The 17,900-nt window shown below is 44.1% G+C and overlaps 1 protein-coding gene across 4 annotated transcripts in view; it reads left to right on the top strand.

Annotated features, from left to right (window-relative positions):
* mprip (myosin phosphatase Rho interacting protein) overlaps positions 1–17,900 on the top strand; it is an 88,405-nt gene that overhangs the window by 51,929 nt on the left and 18,576 nt on the right. For all 4 annotated transcript variants that reach the window (XM_060939643.1, XM_060939642.1, XM_060939644.1 and 1 more), the window contains exons 14-15: positions 5,529–6,075; positions 7,720–7,857. In XM_060939643.1, the coding sequence (XP_060795626.1) occupies positions 5,529–6,075; positions 7,720–7,857 (685 nt within the window). The remainder of the gene's footprint in view (positions 1–5,528; positions 6,076–7,719; positions 7,858–17,900) is intronic.

Here is a 17,900-nt window from a genome sequence, read left to right as displayed (position 1 = left end):
GCTGAAAGATTGTAAAATTAAATATGTTTTCTCATAAAAACGCAGTGCATTTAAGTCAAGTGCATTTTAAAAATTTCTCTGTAGGACTACTACAACAAAGTGCATTCAGAACAAGTGCAACTGCTGAAAGATATAACAATATTTTTTCTGTAGGCCTACTACATAATAGTGTATCAAAACAAAGCTTGCCATAGCCCATGTGTTAACTGTAGGCCTTTAACAACAACAAATGCACCAAGAATTGCAGATGTGCAAAGTGGAAAACAAAGGCTGCTTTTCCACTACCAACGCGGCTGAGTTGGGCTGAGCCATGCCGTGCTGAGTTGGGCTGAGTCGAGCTGAGCGGGGCTGTTGGAGTTGCATTTCGACTACAACCGCGCTGAACCGTGCTGGCTGGAAGTGGGTGGACACATTGGGTGGAGTTAAGGCCTCTGCATGCTCTTGCGACAAGGCTTTCGCAGATAGCTTTTCGCAGACAGTTGTAATTTATTGTTGAGCGGGGAGTTATAGGCGTGCGCGATGTTATTCACCGGCACAACGCAAGGGGGCGCGAAGTCGCTAGGAGTAGTTGGTGGGTGTGGTTAGTGGAGTGTTTATCCTCCGGTTACTTATAATGACTAGAACTTTTTTTTTTTAATATAATGACTAGAACTGGAGTTGCACAGATGTACGTACTTCCTCAATCAACCACTCTTCATGCTGCTCCATCTTTGCTCGTGTTTTTAAAAATGCCGGTCGTGAAAACAAAACAAACCGGGAAAGTAGGGAAGCGGAAGTGCGTGTACAGCGGATGTAGAGTGGACCAATCAGAGCCGTCTTGTCTGCGACGCTGTCTGCGAGGCTTCTGCGGTGGTCACAATTTTTGGGAGGTGCGCGCAGAGCGTCTGCGAAGGTGGGGGGGCTACGCAGACACTGTCTGCGACGCTATCTGCGAGGACTGGGTTGTCAGCATAAATTGGCCTTTAGCAAAAGTGGGTGGACGTCACGTGATGTCATTAGGCGGCACAAACAGTGACATCAGTGATCTTTTAAGCGGTAGTCTCACGACCCGGATAGTAAACAATAAACATGGAGGACATGGAGTCGTTAGTGTTGCTGATCTTGGTGCTGTGGCTTGTTGTCACCGACAACGCCAACAGATACTGGCAAGAGCGTATAGTTGAGGCGAGGCGCATAAGGCTTCAGAAATTCTCGTAATTCGTAATTCTTCTTCTTCCAGGTTTACGGTGTTTACAGATCCCAGCGTGCTCGCGGGGCATATGTGGGCGTGTGAGGACACTCCTCCTCACCAATCAGTGCACAGGGAAGTGTCTGCTCACGGCCCTAGCCCCACTCGGCTCGGTTTGGCTCGCTTCAGCCCCACTCCAAAACCGTGCGAGCTTTGGGTGCTGAGTAGGGCTGAAACGAGCTGAGTCGTGCTGCTCTGAGGTAGTCGAAATGCGAGCCGTGTCGGGCTGAAGTGAGCTGAAGCGAGCTGAAAAAGGGTAGTGGAAAAGGGCCATAACTGTTGAGCAGTTGAACTTGTCATCTGCCTGACATTTGAGAGATTTTATTTAAATAGGGGTAGTGCATAAATAAACATTTTTGTCAAATTAAAAAAAAAAAATTCTAGCTGACAAAAAGTCATCTGATAGTCACATATATAGTAAGTCAGAACAGTATAGCCTACCTGTTATTTGAGGCACTCTCTTGCAGGATTTCATTGAACATATCAGACAACGAGGGTGCATGCGCCTCATCTGGTGCAGAGAGATGAGTCCTTTTTTCTGCGCTCTGCTGTCCCTCTCCTGCACTGTGCGCTTCTCCGTCTCCTGGATCGTTTCTCGTGCGCGCTGCTTTATTTCCACATCCAAGTAACGATCTTTATAACGCGGATCAAGTACAGTCGCGATGAGGTGCAGAGGATCCGAATAAATCTCAGTGAAACGTGTGCTGACAGACTCTGAGTGTATTTTTCATTGTTTTCACTCCATGGTCCGTTTCAACCTCTTTGCTTAGAAGACGCTTTAGTGTGGGGGCGTCGTGGCTCAGGTGGCTAAGGCGCCATACCATAAATCCGGGGACCCGGGTTCGATTCCGACCCGAGGTCATTTCCCGATCCCTCCCTGTCTCTCTCTCCTGCTCATTTCCTGTCCTGTCTCTACACTGTCCTATCCAATAAAGGTGAAAAAAGCCCCCAAAAATATATATTAAAAAAAAAAAAAGACACTTTAGTGCTGCAATTAAAGGAATAACGTCTGCTACAGATGCATCAGAGGAGCTGATCTCTTTAGTTAGCTGCTCAAAGGGGGCAAGAAGAAGGAGAATGTTCTCTATTAAGACTCACTGGTGTGAAGTGAATGTCGCGGGGAGCTCGTGATCTGCGCTGTATGCAGCCAAGACTCGCTTTTGCGCGAAGAGGCTTTCCAACGTGTAATAAGTGCTGTTCCACCGTGTACTCGCATCTTGTTGGAACCGTTTTATTGGTGTTCCCAACTGATCTTGCATAGACTGTAAGCGGGAATAGGCCAGCTGAGAATGTTTCAAGTGGCCAACAATTCTTCTGCCTATAGCCAATACGTCTTTTACACTGCGCTGAGACAAAACTCCTTCGTTCACAACCAGATGTAGTGTGTGGGCCATGCACCATATTTCTTTCAGCTGGCTTTCTTCGATCGCTTTTGCCATATTTCTTGCATTGTCACTGACTATGGCATGCACTTTAGATCGTTCGATATGCCAGGTGTCGAACATATTGGCGAAATGCATCAGAAATGGCTGCTGCTGTATGTGACCCTCTAAACTCTTGTGGATGGAACAGAATCTTTTGCAGCTTGAAATCTGTGTCGATCCACTGTGCGGTCAGACTGGGCATACTGGTGAGGCTGACGTCTGCGCTCCATATGTCTGTCGTGAAACTGATTGCTGAAATATCTGCAGCTATAAGCTCATGGACACGAGTTGCAACAACATTAAACAGCTCAGGTAAACGCACGTCTGAGAAATGTCGTCTGCTCGGCGTGGCATAACGGGGCTCAATGTGCTCGATCAGCCTACGAAATCCCACATCCTCTACGACAGAGAACGGCTGATCATCTAAGGCAATGAATTCCATAATTTTTTGTGTAATGCCCTTTGCCTTGGCACCATCACTGGAAAACTTTCTTGCCTTTTCAAATGCATCCGCCACAGACGGAGTGGGCGTGCTCGGAGGGATTTTCCTTTTCTGTGCCGCCGCCTTCTCATATTCAGAATGGCAATCGGGATGTTTTGGATTTCAGGTGATAAATCAAACCCGACGTGGAGAAACTCTTTGCAGATTCACCCCCTCTTGAAATTTCAATGTTGCATGTTTTGCAAATCGCTATCCGTGGGTCTTTCTCAGATGTATTGAAATACGTCCACACCGCAGACATGTTGGCCCCTATCCAGACAAGCGCGTGCTGGCCGTGGTTTTTGTTTGTCACAACATCCTGTTTCGGCGATAAAAGTCTTTCGGCCGAAAACCGAAAATGCACTTTTGGGCCGTTTTCGACCAAAAATTTTCAGTGGCCGAATTTTCAGTGCATTCCTGTTTTGAGACTTTTGATTTTTCAGTGCAACTGCAATGCATGATTGGATATATTGCTTTGGTTAGTGATCATTGTTGTACACTACTTTTCGTGATGCATTGTGGGATACTTTGAGTGCACTGTATAGGGTGTTAATAATCCTAAGGTTTCGGACAGCACTACAAAATGGCGTCCTCACTATGTAGTGCCCTATAGAGATCTTGCAGTCACGTGACCGGAAAGTTAACAGCCGCCATCTTGTTGGCAAACGACACAGCTGAATACTGCTGCACTCGTGTACAGAATGGATCAATTTCAACCGACAGATTACACGGCTCATTTTTCTAATGAACAGATAACTAGATATATGTCTAAAATAAACGATCTACAGATTAGTGACCCTTATGGCTTACCGGATGTAGTTTTCACGACCATGTCAGTGGATATTGAACTGCCAGAGGTGGAATACCCAGACGTGTATAATTACCTCATCAACTTTCCCTCGCTGTTCAGTGGTGAAGCACTGCGTGCTTATAAATCTTTGGACAGTTATCTCTACAGAAATTCAGGATTTGTCAGCCCCCCTAAGATGTGGCATCTTGTAAAGAAGAAAATAACAATCCTCATTGGACGGGTAAGTCACTTAAGTATTGAGCACTAGAACTGATGCTAGATATATCAGTAGTATCTAGCATAGCACTGACCAGCCGATTATGGTTGAATCATACATGGCATATATATTTATTTATAAATCCTTATAAGGATTTATCTTTATATTTATAAGGATTTACTACTAAGACAGTGGTAAATTCTTATAAGTTCTTTACTGTTTTTTTTCGTACCACACCGCTAAAGACCCAATCCACCCCGCCCCAACCCTTTTCTCAGGCTCCCACTTCCCGGAATTTTTTATTAGAGCAAGTCATAAACTTATGCTGCAAATAACCACATGGATATACTGAAATAAATACATGACGAACCTGAGATGAAATGGTCACTGCACAGGCGCCAGTGATCGTTCCTTCCAGTCGGTACCCATGCCTTGTTCTTGTTGTTTGGATCGGCCCGGCCGATAGCAGCAATCCATTTTGCGCGCCTGTCAGGGTCCCGTGGCAGCCTATGAAACTAACTTCCCGTTTTCTGACCTCTCCTGTTGTGGCATTTATATGCCATGCAACTCTCCAGCATTGTGGCACGGTAATATTTAAATATTTCGGCGAAAAATAATGAAAGTCAGTGTCGGAAAGACGGCGGAAATATGGCGTTTAACCGACAAGATGGCGTTTGTCTACCATCTGGAGCGGATGTGACGTCACATGCAAGTGCTCCATATAGTGAGTAGGGAGCGACTTCAGACACAGGGAAAGTGACCAACATCTGCCAACATTGTCAAAAGACGCGCACACCCTCTTTCGAATGCTGACGTAATCAAGCCGGAAGTTTTGTTTGTTTTGATAGCAATCAGGAAAGTTTTAAAAAAAAAGTAGGCAGTAATCGTCATTTAAACTCGTTTTTGTGCAATATTTCGTTTGGAAAACTGTTTTCAAAATGGCGGCGCTGACACTGCACGTTTCCAAGTCTGATGAAGATCGCGCGGAGAAGCGACGCCTGCCGTGGACCAAACAAACTAAATTCAACATGGCTAAAAAACCGAATAGGCCAATAAGTATAATATTTAACTGCAATTAGTTGCCAATATGAGTCATGGTATAAGGTTACGAAACCCAAAAACGTAATTGAATAACACATTAATTAAGAAATAAACCAAGTTTAAAAATGACTTCAGTTCTCCTTTAATGCCTGGTCCATGAATTATACACTTGGCATATATTGCTTATATATTGGTTTTCTTGAAGAAAACAGAATTTAGCGGGATGCATCGTATACTTGAGTGTTTGTGTGTGACCTGTGTATCAGTTCTTTCATTCATTTATTTTGTTCATGTATGTGTAAGGAGAGATTAATTTCCACAAGCTAAAGTCTGTGTATATTGGTCAGCCTGACAGTTGAACATGGTTCCTTTGGCCCCTTGGAGAGTCTTACACGGCCCGACGTCACTCAGGACTCTCCATCCTCTGAGGCCTCATCTGTGGAGCGTGAGCCTAGGAAGAGTCGAGCACGAGAGCGACGGCGTGAAGGACGCTCCAAAACCTTCGACTGGGCCGAGTTCAGGCCCATCGCCCAGGCCCTGGCTCAGCAACGGGCCCACGAAGCCGACGCTTTCCAGGCTCAGCTTAGCGACGCCGAACGCAGCAAGAGGAGGGAGGAGAGGCGGAGGAGGTACGAGTGTGTGACTGGCAGCTTGTCCTTCGAACCTTCTCCTGACAGCAGCAGGATGGACTTGGAGAGCATGCACACGAATGTGGGCAGCGTCTGTCCGCCCTCACTAGAGCGTCAGCAGAAAGTGGAGGATGAGATCGAGCAGCGCTGGCAGCAGGTGGAAAAAACTCCAATCAGAGAGGAGAGGAGAGTACCACTGTCCACGGCACTGAGGACCAGAGAGACAGCAGAGCTCGAAAAACTACTAGAAAGCTACAAAAAGGGGGTATGTTCCGCAGGTTTGTCTCAGTTGTGGTGAAAAGCTGAAAACTGGATCATTCTTGAACCTGTCTGTGTATTTTCTTATGTCTTTTATTATTAGTGATTTAACACTGTAGTAACAAGAGTGTGTTGTACATATTTGTTTTTAGCTATTCAAGTATGGTGGAGTTTGAGATGGGAATTCTGTTAAATTATATTGCAGTTTTTTTTTTTTTTTAAGTGACTTCACATTTCTTAAAAGTAGTGCGTTTGAATGTATATCAGAAAGTTATGATTTATGTTTTGGAAAACGATCAGCTATATTGCAGATTGATTGAATCTGTCTCGTGTTCAGTGTGATTTTTCTCATATTGCAAAAAAAAAAGAGGTGTGATAAGTATAAGGAATACATTTTGAGGACAAGATTCATGTTTTTATTTATTTATTTTTTCAAACCAAATTCCTCATAAACTGTTAATCAAACAACTGAGAGCTGCAGTGGTTCAGCGATTAGGGTCTGGAGTACTGATTGGAAGGTTGTGAGTTTGATCATGGTGCTGTGAACAGGTAACTGTTGGAGCCTTAAAGTGCATATCCTGGACCAATTTTCTTTTTTTTTTTTATATGAAAGCATGTCCCTTTACACACTCATCCAGAAAGATAATTTTGCACAAGGCCATCTGTCTACAGCAGAAAAAAAATAAAATAAAACGCGTCTGGAAAAATCCCAAGGGAGTCTGGAGCCAGATTCGTGACGTCACCTGCGGAAGCACCAGCAGGCTGCGCGAGCTTTGGACGGTTTCAGTGCACAGCCTGTGTAGACAGAGTTTAGCAGCGAGCGGTTTTGCATTGAAATATGGAATTGTCACCTGAGCGCAATGTTACTTCACCTTTGGATGAAGAATATAACGAGATGCCAGAATTATTTCTTACCCTGGCAACAGTCAACTTGTGAGTTGCCGATTTTCTTGGCCTTTTTCTCGGCTCTGCTTGGTCCTCAGCTTCCGGGTGCCTCGCACAAAGCGCTGCCATTTCTCTCTCATTGTCCGGTCTTTTGGGAAACGACGAGTTCTAATCCCATCAAGATTGGTGTTGCTACACCCTCCTACGATACGTCTGTTTAACCATTTTAATAATTACATGATAACGTTGAAGAAATTTGCAGAAAACCACCAGGTCGTTTTCTCATAAACAAACCAGCGCTGATGTAGGATTCAGAGGGAGGCGTCCCGCACACGACGTCACGAAAATCAGTGTTTCCCGGGAAATCCAAACACCAAGTTTTTTTTCAGAGGTGGACCAGTTCGCCTCAAATGGCTTGATTTCAACTGAAATGTTCTGGTATTGCGCAAGGTAAAAAAATTGCACAAAATGCAAAATGTGACAGATATTTGACCAAAGTTTTATATAAAATAAGAGAATTACATTGATCTTGCTCCTGAATTTACCCGTGATATGCACTTTAACAGTCACCTCTGTTGTAAGTCACTGTGGACAAAAGCATCAGCCAGATGGTTCAATGAAAATGTAAATCGCTGAAAAGCGTAAAGCTTACCAGTCATTTCTAAGCATGAACTATTCTTGACCTATGACATCAAGAAATGCCCGCTTATTTACCGTGATCAGATTATAATCGTTAGATAATGAAGGCACTTTCTGCCTTTTGCAGGTAGAAGATCTGAAAGCGCAGTTAGAGACATGCCACCAACAGCTGACGGATTCTAACCAGCACAAGCAGGAGCTAGAGAACCAACTCAAGGCTGCTCTGGATCGAGAGCATCAGATCCGTGCTGGGTACATCTCACCGGTACAGTCACATTCTTTCCCCAAATGTAATTTTAGGATGGTCATAATTTATGCAGGCAAAAAATGCCTTTTTTCCATTAAACAGTCTTTGCATGTCTTGGTTTGAGAACCAAAAAAAAAAATCCAACCCAAACGCCCCCTTTTTTTCTTTTTAAAGCAACTCCAAAGCTACCAAAAGTGCCTTGCATGTTCAGAGCCTTTTGCATGTAAATGAACCAATTCCTCCCCTCCCCCTTTTTTGCTTCTACCTTTTGTCTTCTTAGATGTAATGACCAGCTTTTATTTTTTCATTCAGTTTAATGTTGCATGTGACATCCATTACATCTCCTCAAAAAGCTGCCTGTATATCATGGCTTTAATGTTATTTACATATTTTATGGACAAATGTGTTTTTACTGGGAAATACGCTACTTGTATTTTTCATATGAGCTGCATCTGGGACATTTGAGTAGCATATTTTCCCTCACTTGTGAGGATATTGATGAATTGTTTCGATAAGTTTTGAGTACTTTTTGCTAGTGATTGTATCCAATTATAATATAAAGAAAATCACGTTTGCTTGAAAATATAAAGTTTATCTCGTGTTTAAAAACTCGTTTTTCATATGAAATACATCCCAGAACTGAGTAACATTATTTTTATATATTCCATTCAGCTAGCATGATATTAAACGAGTCAAAGACAAGATATGGAACATATGATATACCACTCAACACCACCCATTATTATTATTATTATTATTATTCATATACATGTACTTGAGACAGTGTTGCACAGTACAATGAAATTCTTATTCTGTGAATAATTATTACACACACACACTTCCAGCTTTTCGATGTCCGTTGGTATGTTTTTCTCTTGTAATTTACAAGTTGTACGTATGCGTGAAGAATATCTAATGAAATTTTAGTAGCCTTTCAGGTGTTCAACGCGTCTTTCTCTTTCCCAGTGAACAAAGTAGCATATATAGTAGTGATATATTGATGTAGTAGTGGGGTGCCGTGTGAGACGGTTGCCTCTCCAGTAGCTCTGTAGTTTTTAGCTCTTTAAACTTTCCCCCCTCCCCCCCACACACACCTTTTTTACTTTTCTGCTCTTACAAAGACAGTGTGTTTTACTTGTATTACATGGATATTTTTAACTTTAACACGCAACCAGGAGCCAGTTTTATCGCTTATTCGAGAGAGGAGCTGCTGGCCCTGAAAACAATGGGACGAGCCGGGATACGACACCCCATCCCAGCGGAGCTGAGGAGGAAATCCAGGGGTTGCAAAGCCGGAGCTAAGCTAGCGGACAACCGGCGGCGCTACAAACCATCCATTCCCTCCGTTATCATGGGGAATGTGAACTCGCTGCCGAATAAAGTTGACAAGCTATCCGCACTGAACAATCAGCGGATTTATCGGGAGAGCAGCTTATTTATCTTTACGGAGACATGGCTAACACACCTTGTACCGGATGTTAACGTGGACCTGCGGGGATTCACTGCTGTGAGAGCCGACAGAGACACTAAAGCATGCGGGAAAGGCAAAGGTGGGGGACTCATTTATGTGAACAACCGTTGGTGTAACCTGGGACATATCTCTGTAAAGACGGTTTTATGTTGCCCGGACTTGGAGCTGCTAGCTGTTAAGGCCAATTTATGCTGACAACGCAGTCCTCGGAGATGACGTCGCAGATGGCGTCTGCGTAGCCCCCCCCCCCCCCCCCCCCCCCCTTCGCAGACGCTCTGCGCGCACCTCCCAAAAATTGTGACCACCGCAGAAGCCTCGCAGACAAGAGGGCTCTGATTGGTCCACTCTACATCCGCTGTACAAGCACTTCCGCTTCCCTACTTTCCCGGTTTGGTTTGTTTTCACTACCGCCATTTTTAAAAACACGAGCGAAGATGGAGCAGCACAAAGAGCGGTTGATCGAGGAAGTGAGGAAGTACGTACATCTATACGACTCCAGTTCTAGTCATTATAAGTAACCGGAGGATAAACACTCCACTAACCACACCCACCAACTACTCCTAGCGACTTCGCGCCCCCTTGCATTGTGGCGGTGAATAACATCGCGCACGCCTATTACTCCCCGCTCAACGATAAATTACAACTGTCTGCGAAAAGCTATCTGCGAAAGCCTTGTTGCAAGAGCATGCAGAGGCCCTTAGCCTGCAGCCATATTATCTGCCGAGGGAGTTCAGTCACGTGATCACCATCTGTGTTTGCATCCCTCCGAGGGCAGATGCAGCCGCTGCATGTGAGAGGATTCACTCTGTCAGAGCAAGGCTGCAGACACAGCACCCTGAGGCATTTATGATAATTTCTGGGAACTTTAATCACGCTACTTTGGACTCTACTTTGGCTACTTTTTACCAGGTTGTGGACTGTCCAATAAGGAACAACAGGACAGTTGACTTGCTGTATGCTAATGTGAGGGATGCATACAGAGTCACACCCCTCCCCCCACTAGAAGTCTGACCATAACCTGGTTCGTTTACAGCCAAAGTACACCCCCCTGGTTCAAAGGCAGTCTGCAACAGCTAGCTCAATGAGGAGGTGGTCCCCTGAAATGGAAGATGCCCTCAGAGACTGCTATGACATCACTGACTGGGATGTGCTGCTTAGCCCACACTGTGAGGACATAGAGGGGCTGACACACTGTCTGACTGATTATCTCAACTTCTGTGCAGACGTGGTTTCCCCCGCTAAGACTGTACAGTGTTACCCTAATAACAAGCCATGGGTAACACAGGAATTCAAAGCTGTCCTGAACAGGAAGAAGGCCGCCTTCAGGAGCAGGGACAGGGAGGCGATGAAAGCAGTACAGCAGGAGGTGGAAATGCTGCGTGAGGGAAGCTAAGGACAGCTACAGGAGAAAGGTGGAGCAGAAGCTGAAGGAGAACAGCACGAGGGAGGTCTGGGAAGGTGTGAAAACCATCACAGGCTACAATACCAAGACCAGAGTCGTTGATGGGACAGTGGAGAGGGCGAACGAGTTGAATGACTTCTTCTTCAACCGGTTCAACCAGCCCACGTCCCTCCCCCTCACTGCAGCCATCTCTCCTTCCTTCAACACACCTCCCCCCAGTCATTGCAGCAGCCCCCTCCTCCCCCACCTCAACACAGACTCCTCCATGCATTACTGCAGACCAGGTCAGAGGCCAACTGAGGAAGCTTCACCCCAGGAAAGCAGCAGGCCTGGACAACGTGTGTCCCCGACTACTGAAGACCTGCGCTGCTGAACTGGGTGAATCACTCCAACACATCTTCAACCTCAGCCTGCAGCTGGGGAGAGTGCCCACCCTCTGGAAGACATCATACATCGTTCCAGTTCCCAAAAAGAATCGGCCCAGCGAGCTGAACGACTTCCGACCGGTGGCACTCACTTCTCACTTCACATCTGATGAAGACGTTGGAGCGGCTCTTCCTCAGCCTCCTCAGACCCTAGGTACAACATGCCCAGGACTGTCTGCAGTTTGCATACTGGGCAGGTGTTGGTGTGGAAGACGTCATCCTCTACCTGCTACACCGAGGCCAGGACAAACTGAACAGGATGCGAGTGGACTCCTGCCTGGTCACCTGGATCTCCAGCTACCTCACCGACAGGCCGCAGTATGTCAGGCTGAAGGACATCACGTGTGACACTGTGATTAGCAGCACCGGAGCACCCCAAAGCACAGTGCTGGTCCCTCTTCTCTTCACCCTGTACACCACGGACTTCTGCTACAACTCGGAGCTGTCTCTCATTCAGAAGTTTGTCGATGATGCACCCAACGATGGCTGTATCAGTGACGACAGCGAGGAGGAGTATAGGAGCCTGGTGAGGGACTTTGCTGTGTGGTGCAAAAGGAACCATCTGCAGCTCAACACCTCGAAAACCAAGGAGCTGGTCATTGACTTTGGGAGGTCCAGACCAAGGTCACGACCAGTTCTGATCAAGGGAGTCGAGGTGGAGGCTGTGGATTCCTACAAGTACCTCAGGCTGTGGCTGGACAGCAAGCTGAACCTGACTTGCAACACCAAACACTTATACAGGAAGGGACAGAGCAGGCTATACTTCCTTAGGAGGCTGCGGCCCTTTAACATCTGCAGGAAACTCCTGTGGATGTTCTATCATTCTGTGGTCGCCAGTGTCCTGTTTTACACTGTGGTGTGCTGGGGGGGGCAGCACATCCAAGAAGGACACATCCAGGCTGGACAAACTGATCAGGCGGGCCGGCTCTGTGGTCGGCATGAAGCTGGACTCTCTGGTGACGGTGGCAGAGAAGACGACTATGGACAAACTATTGAACATCATGGACGATGCCAGTCACCATCTGCACACCATCAGCTCCTTCCCAAGTGCAGGACGAACAGACTCAAAAACTCCTTTGTCCCTCACGCCATCAGACTGTACAACTCCTCTCTGGGGGGAGGAGGGGTAACAGGAAGGCAGAGGATGGGAAGGAGCAGTAGCCTAGCCTGACAATAAGCAATACTGGACAATGTGCAATATAAAGTGCAATATCTCTTTTGCTGGCACCCCCCCTTTTTTTCTCCTCCTTCTCCCCCTTCCTCCCTTCCTCATATCTTATTCTTTTTATAGTTGTATATGTAAGTACTTAATTAAATTTATCTAGAAGTTTTCTTCTCTATTTTCTATTCTCTGTTTATCCTGTATTGATGCTGCTAGAATCTTAATTTCCCTGAGGGACCCTCCCAAAGGGATCAATAAAGTTCTATCTAATCTAAAGAAATGCTTCCGCGCATGCGCAGCAGAAAACTTTCTCATTGGATATTCACATCAGCACAGGCGTGTGATGTCATGTCGTCTTAACATGTAATATCGTAAACCATATTCAACACTGATTCTCCATTGGGTAGTGCCATAATACACGTAGGCTAAGCGATATGCAAACAATATTGCATGCCATCAAACAAAATGAAAGAAACCCACAAGAAGGGACTAGAATGCATGTTTTCTTCCATCGAAAAAGTGTCCTGTGTGTATATATAATAATTCCTAATATTTCACTCCTAGTGTTTTCCCGCTGACTGGACGCGCGTTGTCAAAATGGCAAACCTGTGTGTGTGTGTGTGTGTGTGTTATTTACCAGCTGGGAGGTCCAAATTGTGAAATACCGTGACCAAGGTCTTGAAAGTACTGACCGAGGTCCTCTGGGCCGAGGTCAGTATTCAAGGCCGAGGTCACAGTATTTCACCATACGGACCGACCTTAAGCTGGTAAATAATATATTTATTATTTTCTTTACCAAATTCTAACAGAAAACGAGAGCGCCTGAAAGGGAAAACCGAGCCGAGCCGCCATTTTGAATCCTCGTTCACGGCTGTAATGCAAATTGCTTCCTCCTCAGTATACAAGTGCACTTCCATGGCAGGAAAAAAAAACTACATTTTACCGCCTATGTAGTCCCCTATTTATACAAAATTGAGTCATTCAGGATTCAGCCATGTTTTTGCTCGGCGTTAGCAACAGTTAGAGGTTTTTAGCTTTCTCCTGAAATGTTTTATTTTATTTCTTCTTCCTCAGGGTAGTAAAACTCACTTTCGCTGTGAAGACTGTCATTATTGCTATCCATGCTGTAAAATTTAATGCTATTCTCCTGAGAAATGCTGGCAAAGATTTATAAGATTTTTGATAATCTTATAAATAAATCTTAAGATAAATGTTGACAAAAAATGCTACTATGTTTGTTGTTGTGAACGAGCAAGTCACCAGAGGTCCATAACCGGGGTCCGCTCGTCAGCCAATCAGAGCACAGGATTTGATGGAAACCGGATCACGAAAAAAATAGAGGCTATTACACAGTGGCACGAAGATGTGTAGTTTATCTTCACGTATTGAAAAATATTTCACTTTTTTTGCTTCGCTCACCCATGAATATATTCACCACTTGAAGATAAACTTTATATCTTTGCGTCACCGTGTAATATCCTCTGTATGTTTGTATTCAAAGGTGCTAAGAGATTCCATTATTAATAGTTGCTCGTTACCATTTATAAAGAGTGATATTTTACAGATTTATATCTGAGCTAGTTAGTTCTTATGTTAATTTTCTTACATAATAAAAATCTCTATTAGTCTGTGTAAAGCAAATTTGGAGATTTTGGTTCTAAACACATTATACCGTACATGTTAGAAGATAGTTGCTAAAAACATGAAAAGACTGAACTATATAGTACTGAATTGTGGAGCTAAGGTCTTTACATGTACAGTGCAATGTGGAAAAAAATACTTGATGAATTTCTGGCAACTTTAATATTCCCATTCACAATAATCACAACAAACATGATGCAACTATGCAAGCATTCCACAAAAACAATTGTATGAGGAACGAGTGAACAAGTGATGAGCTGGTGCTGGGTTTTTTTTTTTTTTTGGGGGGGGGGGTGCATTCTGTTGAGACGCAGGCCAGGACGCAGCAAGTTTCGCTGCTTGGTTCAGGAGTTGCTGAGATTGATGGCAAGCACACGGACATTCACCTTTGATGTGAAAGTCTTCATTTATGGGATAGTCCTTCAAAAAAGCTGCACATTTTCAAAGGAAAAATTGTAATCACATCATGCTGTATGTGTAAAGACCTTTAGACTGTTAAACGTTTTTTTTTTTTTTGGTGTTCTGGATTTTTGGGCAGTTATAAATCATGGCTCGATGACACTCTGGAGCCGTATTTGGTGTAACCTTTCCCTAACGCTATAACGTTATAAAAATTAGAGCTGCATTAGCACCCGTGATTCTCCCACTCAATTGTGAGTTATTACATGTACTACCTCCTAGCTGTATCGACTGTCAGTTCAGTGGGCTAATGCGGTGTGCTGATGCTCCCTGGTTCGAGTCCCGACTCGGGCACTTAGGTTGTATTCACACTAGGTGATCCATACTGTACCCAAGCATGTTTGACCCCACCCCAAAGTCCGGTTCATTTGACTAGTGTGATGTGCTGTGGTACTTGGAAGATTTGTGCTCGGCTGCAGTTTAGTTGGGCTCGTGCACAGTGTGATCATTTAATCACACAGAACTCAGCTGCTATAGCATGTAGTTTTCGGTTCATTGAAAAATATTTGGGCTAATAATAGGCCTGATTCTCACCTTATTGTAAGTAAAGCTGCATCGTGACACAAGTACACTTGGGACTGGAAGGGCCTCATAAAGCACTGGGTTCATACTAAGTGTATATCCCCTTTATGCTACTCACAAAACAAATTGTATAAATGGATGAATATTGGAGTCCTTAATCTTTTGTGGTGGAATGTAGAGGATTGTTGCTAGTTTGATCTGTGACCTGTCGAAACTGTCTGGTAAACTGACAATGTTTTGTTCCATGTTATTTATTGAACATTATTTTGGCTTTATGTTCGTCAGCAAAGTATACTAGTGCATCACAAACAGAATGTCGTGAAAAAGTTCAATATTTTCCATCAGTTATTTAAGAAAGTGAAAATTTAATGTATTCTAGACTCATTACATGTAAACTAAAATGTTTCAAGCTTTTTTTTTTTTAAACGCTCATCTGGCCATAAGGCCAATGAGCTATTGCCATGGCGTGATGTCTGTCATCCGTCTGTTGTCCACAATTCAATTAACTCGTATCTCCTCCGTCAGTTCTTCATGGATTTCCGTTCTAATTGTTTTGTTTGAAAGAACTCCTCGTGCCACACAAAACTTGGTCGTTGTTTTGTCACCTTTTTTTGCTAACGAGTTAGTGATTAGGCCAAATTAACACATTTTCCAGGGCTCTCACTAGAATTTTCTCTCATTTCTCATCAGATTCCAGTTCTGATCGATGTTTTAGGTAGACCTTCCCTTGAGGAACAAAACTTGGTTGTTTTGATTTTCCTGTTGTAAACAGATTGTTTACAACTTTATCTCCTCTCATTATCTCTAGCCGCTTTATCCTGTTCTACAGGGTCGAAGGCAAGCTGGAGCCTATCCCAGCTGACTACGGGCGAGAGGCGGGGGACACCCTGGACAAGTCGCCAGGTCATTACAGGGCTGACACATAGACACAGACAACCATTCACACTCACATTCACACCTACGGTCAATTTAGAGTCACCAGTTAACCTAACCTGCATGTCTTTGGACTGTGGGGGAAACCGGAGCACCCGGAGGAAACCCACGCGGACACGGGGAGAACATGCAAACTCCGCACAGAAAGGCCCTCGCCGGCCACGGGGTTTACAACTTTATTTTCAGTTAAATCATGTCTGTTCCCTCAGTTCTCAATGGATTTTCAGTTTTCATTGTTTTGTTTGAAAGAGCTAGTCATTCTGTACAACACTTGTCTTTGTATTGTCAAATTTTTGCTAACAAACTGCTAATTAGGTCACCTTAAGTTTTTGGACTTTTCACTAGAATTGTATCTCCCTCATTTATCATGTGAATCAGTTCTGATCGATGTTTTGGATAGATCTTCCTTGGGGAACAAAATTTAGTCCTTTTTTTTTTTCCTGTTGTAAACAATTTGTCATTGTCACATTTCAGTTCTGTTTGATGTTTTGGTAGTCATGGTTGTTTTGATGGCAGGCCAGATGAGCTGCTACTTCCTTTACTTTTTTTGTTTTTATTTTAATTTTGATAATTATGGTCTACAGCGCAAAAACCAAACATCTCAAAATACGAGTGTTTCATTTCAAGTTTGAGTGAAACAGTATAAATATCCGTGTATCTCTCGGTCTAGCTCAGTACATGCAACCACAATCATGAGGAAGACTGCTGACTTGACAGTTGTCCAAAAAGTAATCATTGCTGTAAAGGCTGGCTGGAAAAGGTGTACAAGCAACAGGGATGACCGCAGCCTTGAGAGGATGGTCAAGAAAAGTTGATTCAAGAAATTGAGAGCTTTGCAAGGAATGGACTGAGGCTGGTGTCAGTGCATCAAGAGCCACTATGCACAGACATCTTCAGGAAAGGGGCTACACCTGTCGCATTCCTAATATCAAGACACTCCTGAACCAGAGACACCGTCAGAAGTGTCTTACCTGGGCTAAGGAGAGAAAGAACTAGACTCAGTGGTCCAAAGTCCTCCTTTCAGATGAAAAATAAATTTTGCAGTTCATTTGGAAATCAAGGTCCCAGAGTCTGGAGGAAGAGTGTGGAGAGGCACAGAATCCAATGTGTTGAAGTCCAGTGTGAAGTTTCTCCAGTCCATGATGATTTTGGGTGCCATGTCATCTGCTGGTGTTGGTCCACTGTGTTTTTATCAAGTCCAAAGTTGACGCAGCCGTCTGCCAGGAGATTTTAGAGCACTTCATGCTTCCATCTGCTGACGAGCTTTATGGAGATGCTGATTTCCTTTTCCAATAGGACTTAGCACCTGCCCACATTGCGAAAACGACTACCAAATGCTTTGCTGACCATGATATTACTGTCTGACCTGTACCCCAATAGAGAATTTATGGAGTATTGTCAAGAGGAAGATGGGAATCACCCAACCCAAAAATGCAGATGAGCTAAAGGTCGCAATCAAAGCAACCTGGGCTTCAGTAACACCATATAACAGGCTGATCACCTCCATGCCATGCTGCATTGATGCAGTAATTTGTGGTAAAGGAGCCCCAACCAAGTACCGAGTATGTAAATGAACATACTTTTCAGAAGTTGGACATTTTCTGTATTATAAATCCTTTTTTGATCTGAGGAAATATTCTAAATTTGCATACTTAAGAGAAAAATGTGAGGGAGAATTACCATTCTGTTGCACATCGAGAGGAATGGAGTTGATTGTCAGGGAGGTCAGGTTCCTCTGGCTCTGGTGGCTCAAACATGTACAGCTGTATAACTCCAATAAAGCTCCTAGTCTTTCAGAGCAGAGAGTACTGCTTATTTTTTCACTATTTTGAAACCTAATTTTATGTACTTGCAATTTTTTTTTTTTTAATCATTCAGATTTGGCTGGGTGGTTAATAACGTTTTTCTGTGGCGCAACAATCTCCAAGTGTGTAGAGTATTACTGTTTTACACAGACTTTAAATTTGTGCTCTGTACACTTGTGACCACTTTATTCGGAGAACTTGTACACTTGCTTAGTCATGCAATTATCCAGTCAGCCAATCA

This window comes from Neoarius graeffei, chromosome 14 (assembly GCF_027579695.1).
Source record: "Neoarius graeffei isolate fNeoGra1 chromosome 14, fNeoGra1.pri, whole genome shotgun sequence".
Classification (NCBI taxonomy): domain Eukaryota; kingdom Metazoa; phylum Chordata; class Actinopteri; order Siluriformes; family Ariidae; genus Neoarius; species Neoarius graeffei.
The sequence above is the reverse complement of the archived record's forward strand: the minus strand, read 5'-3'. Positions and strand labels throughout refer to the sequence as shown.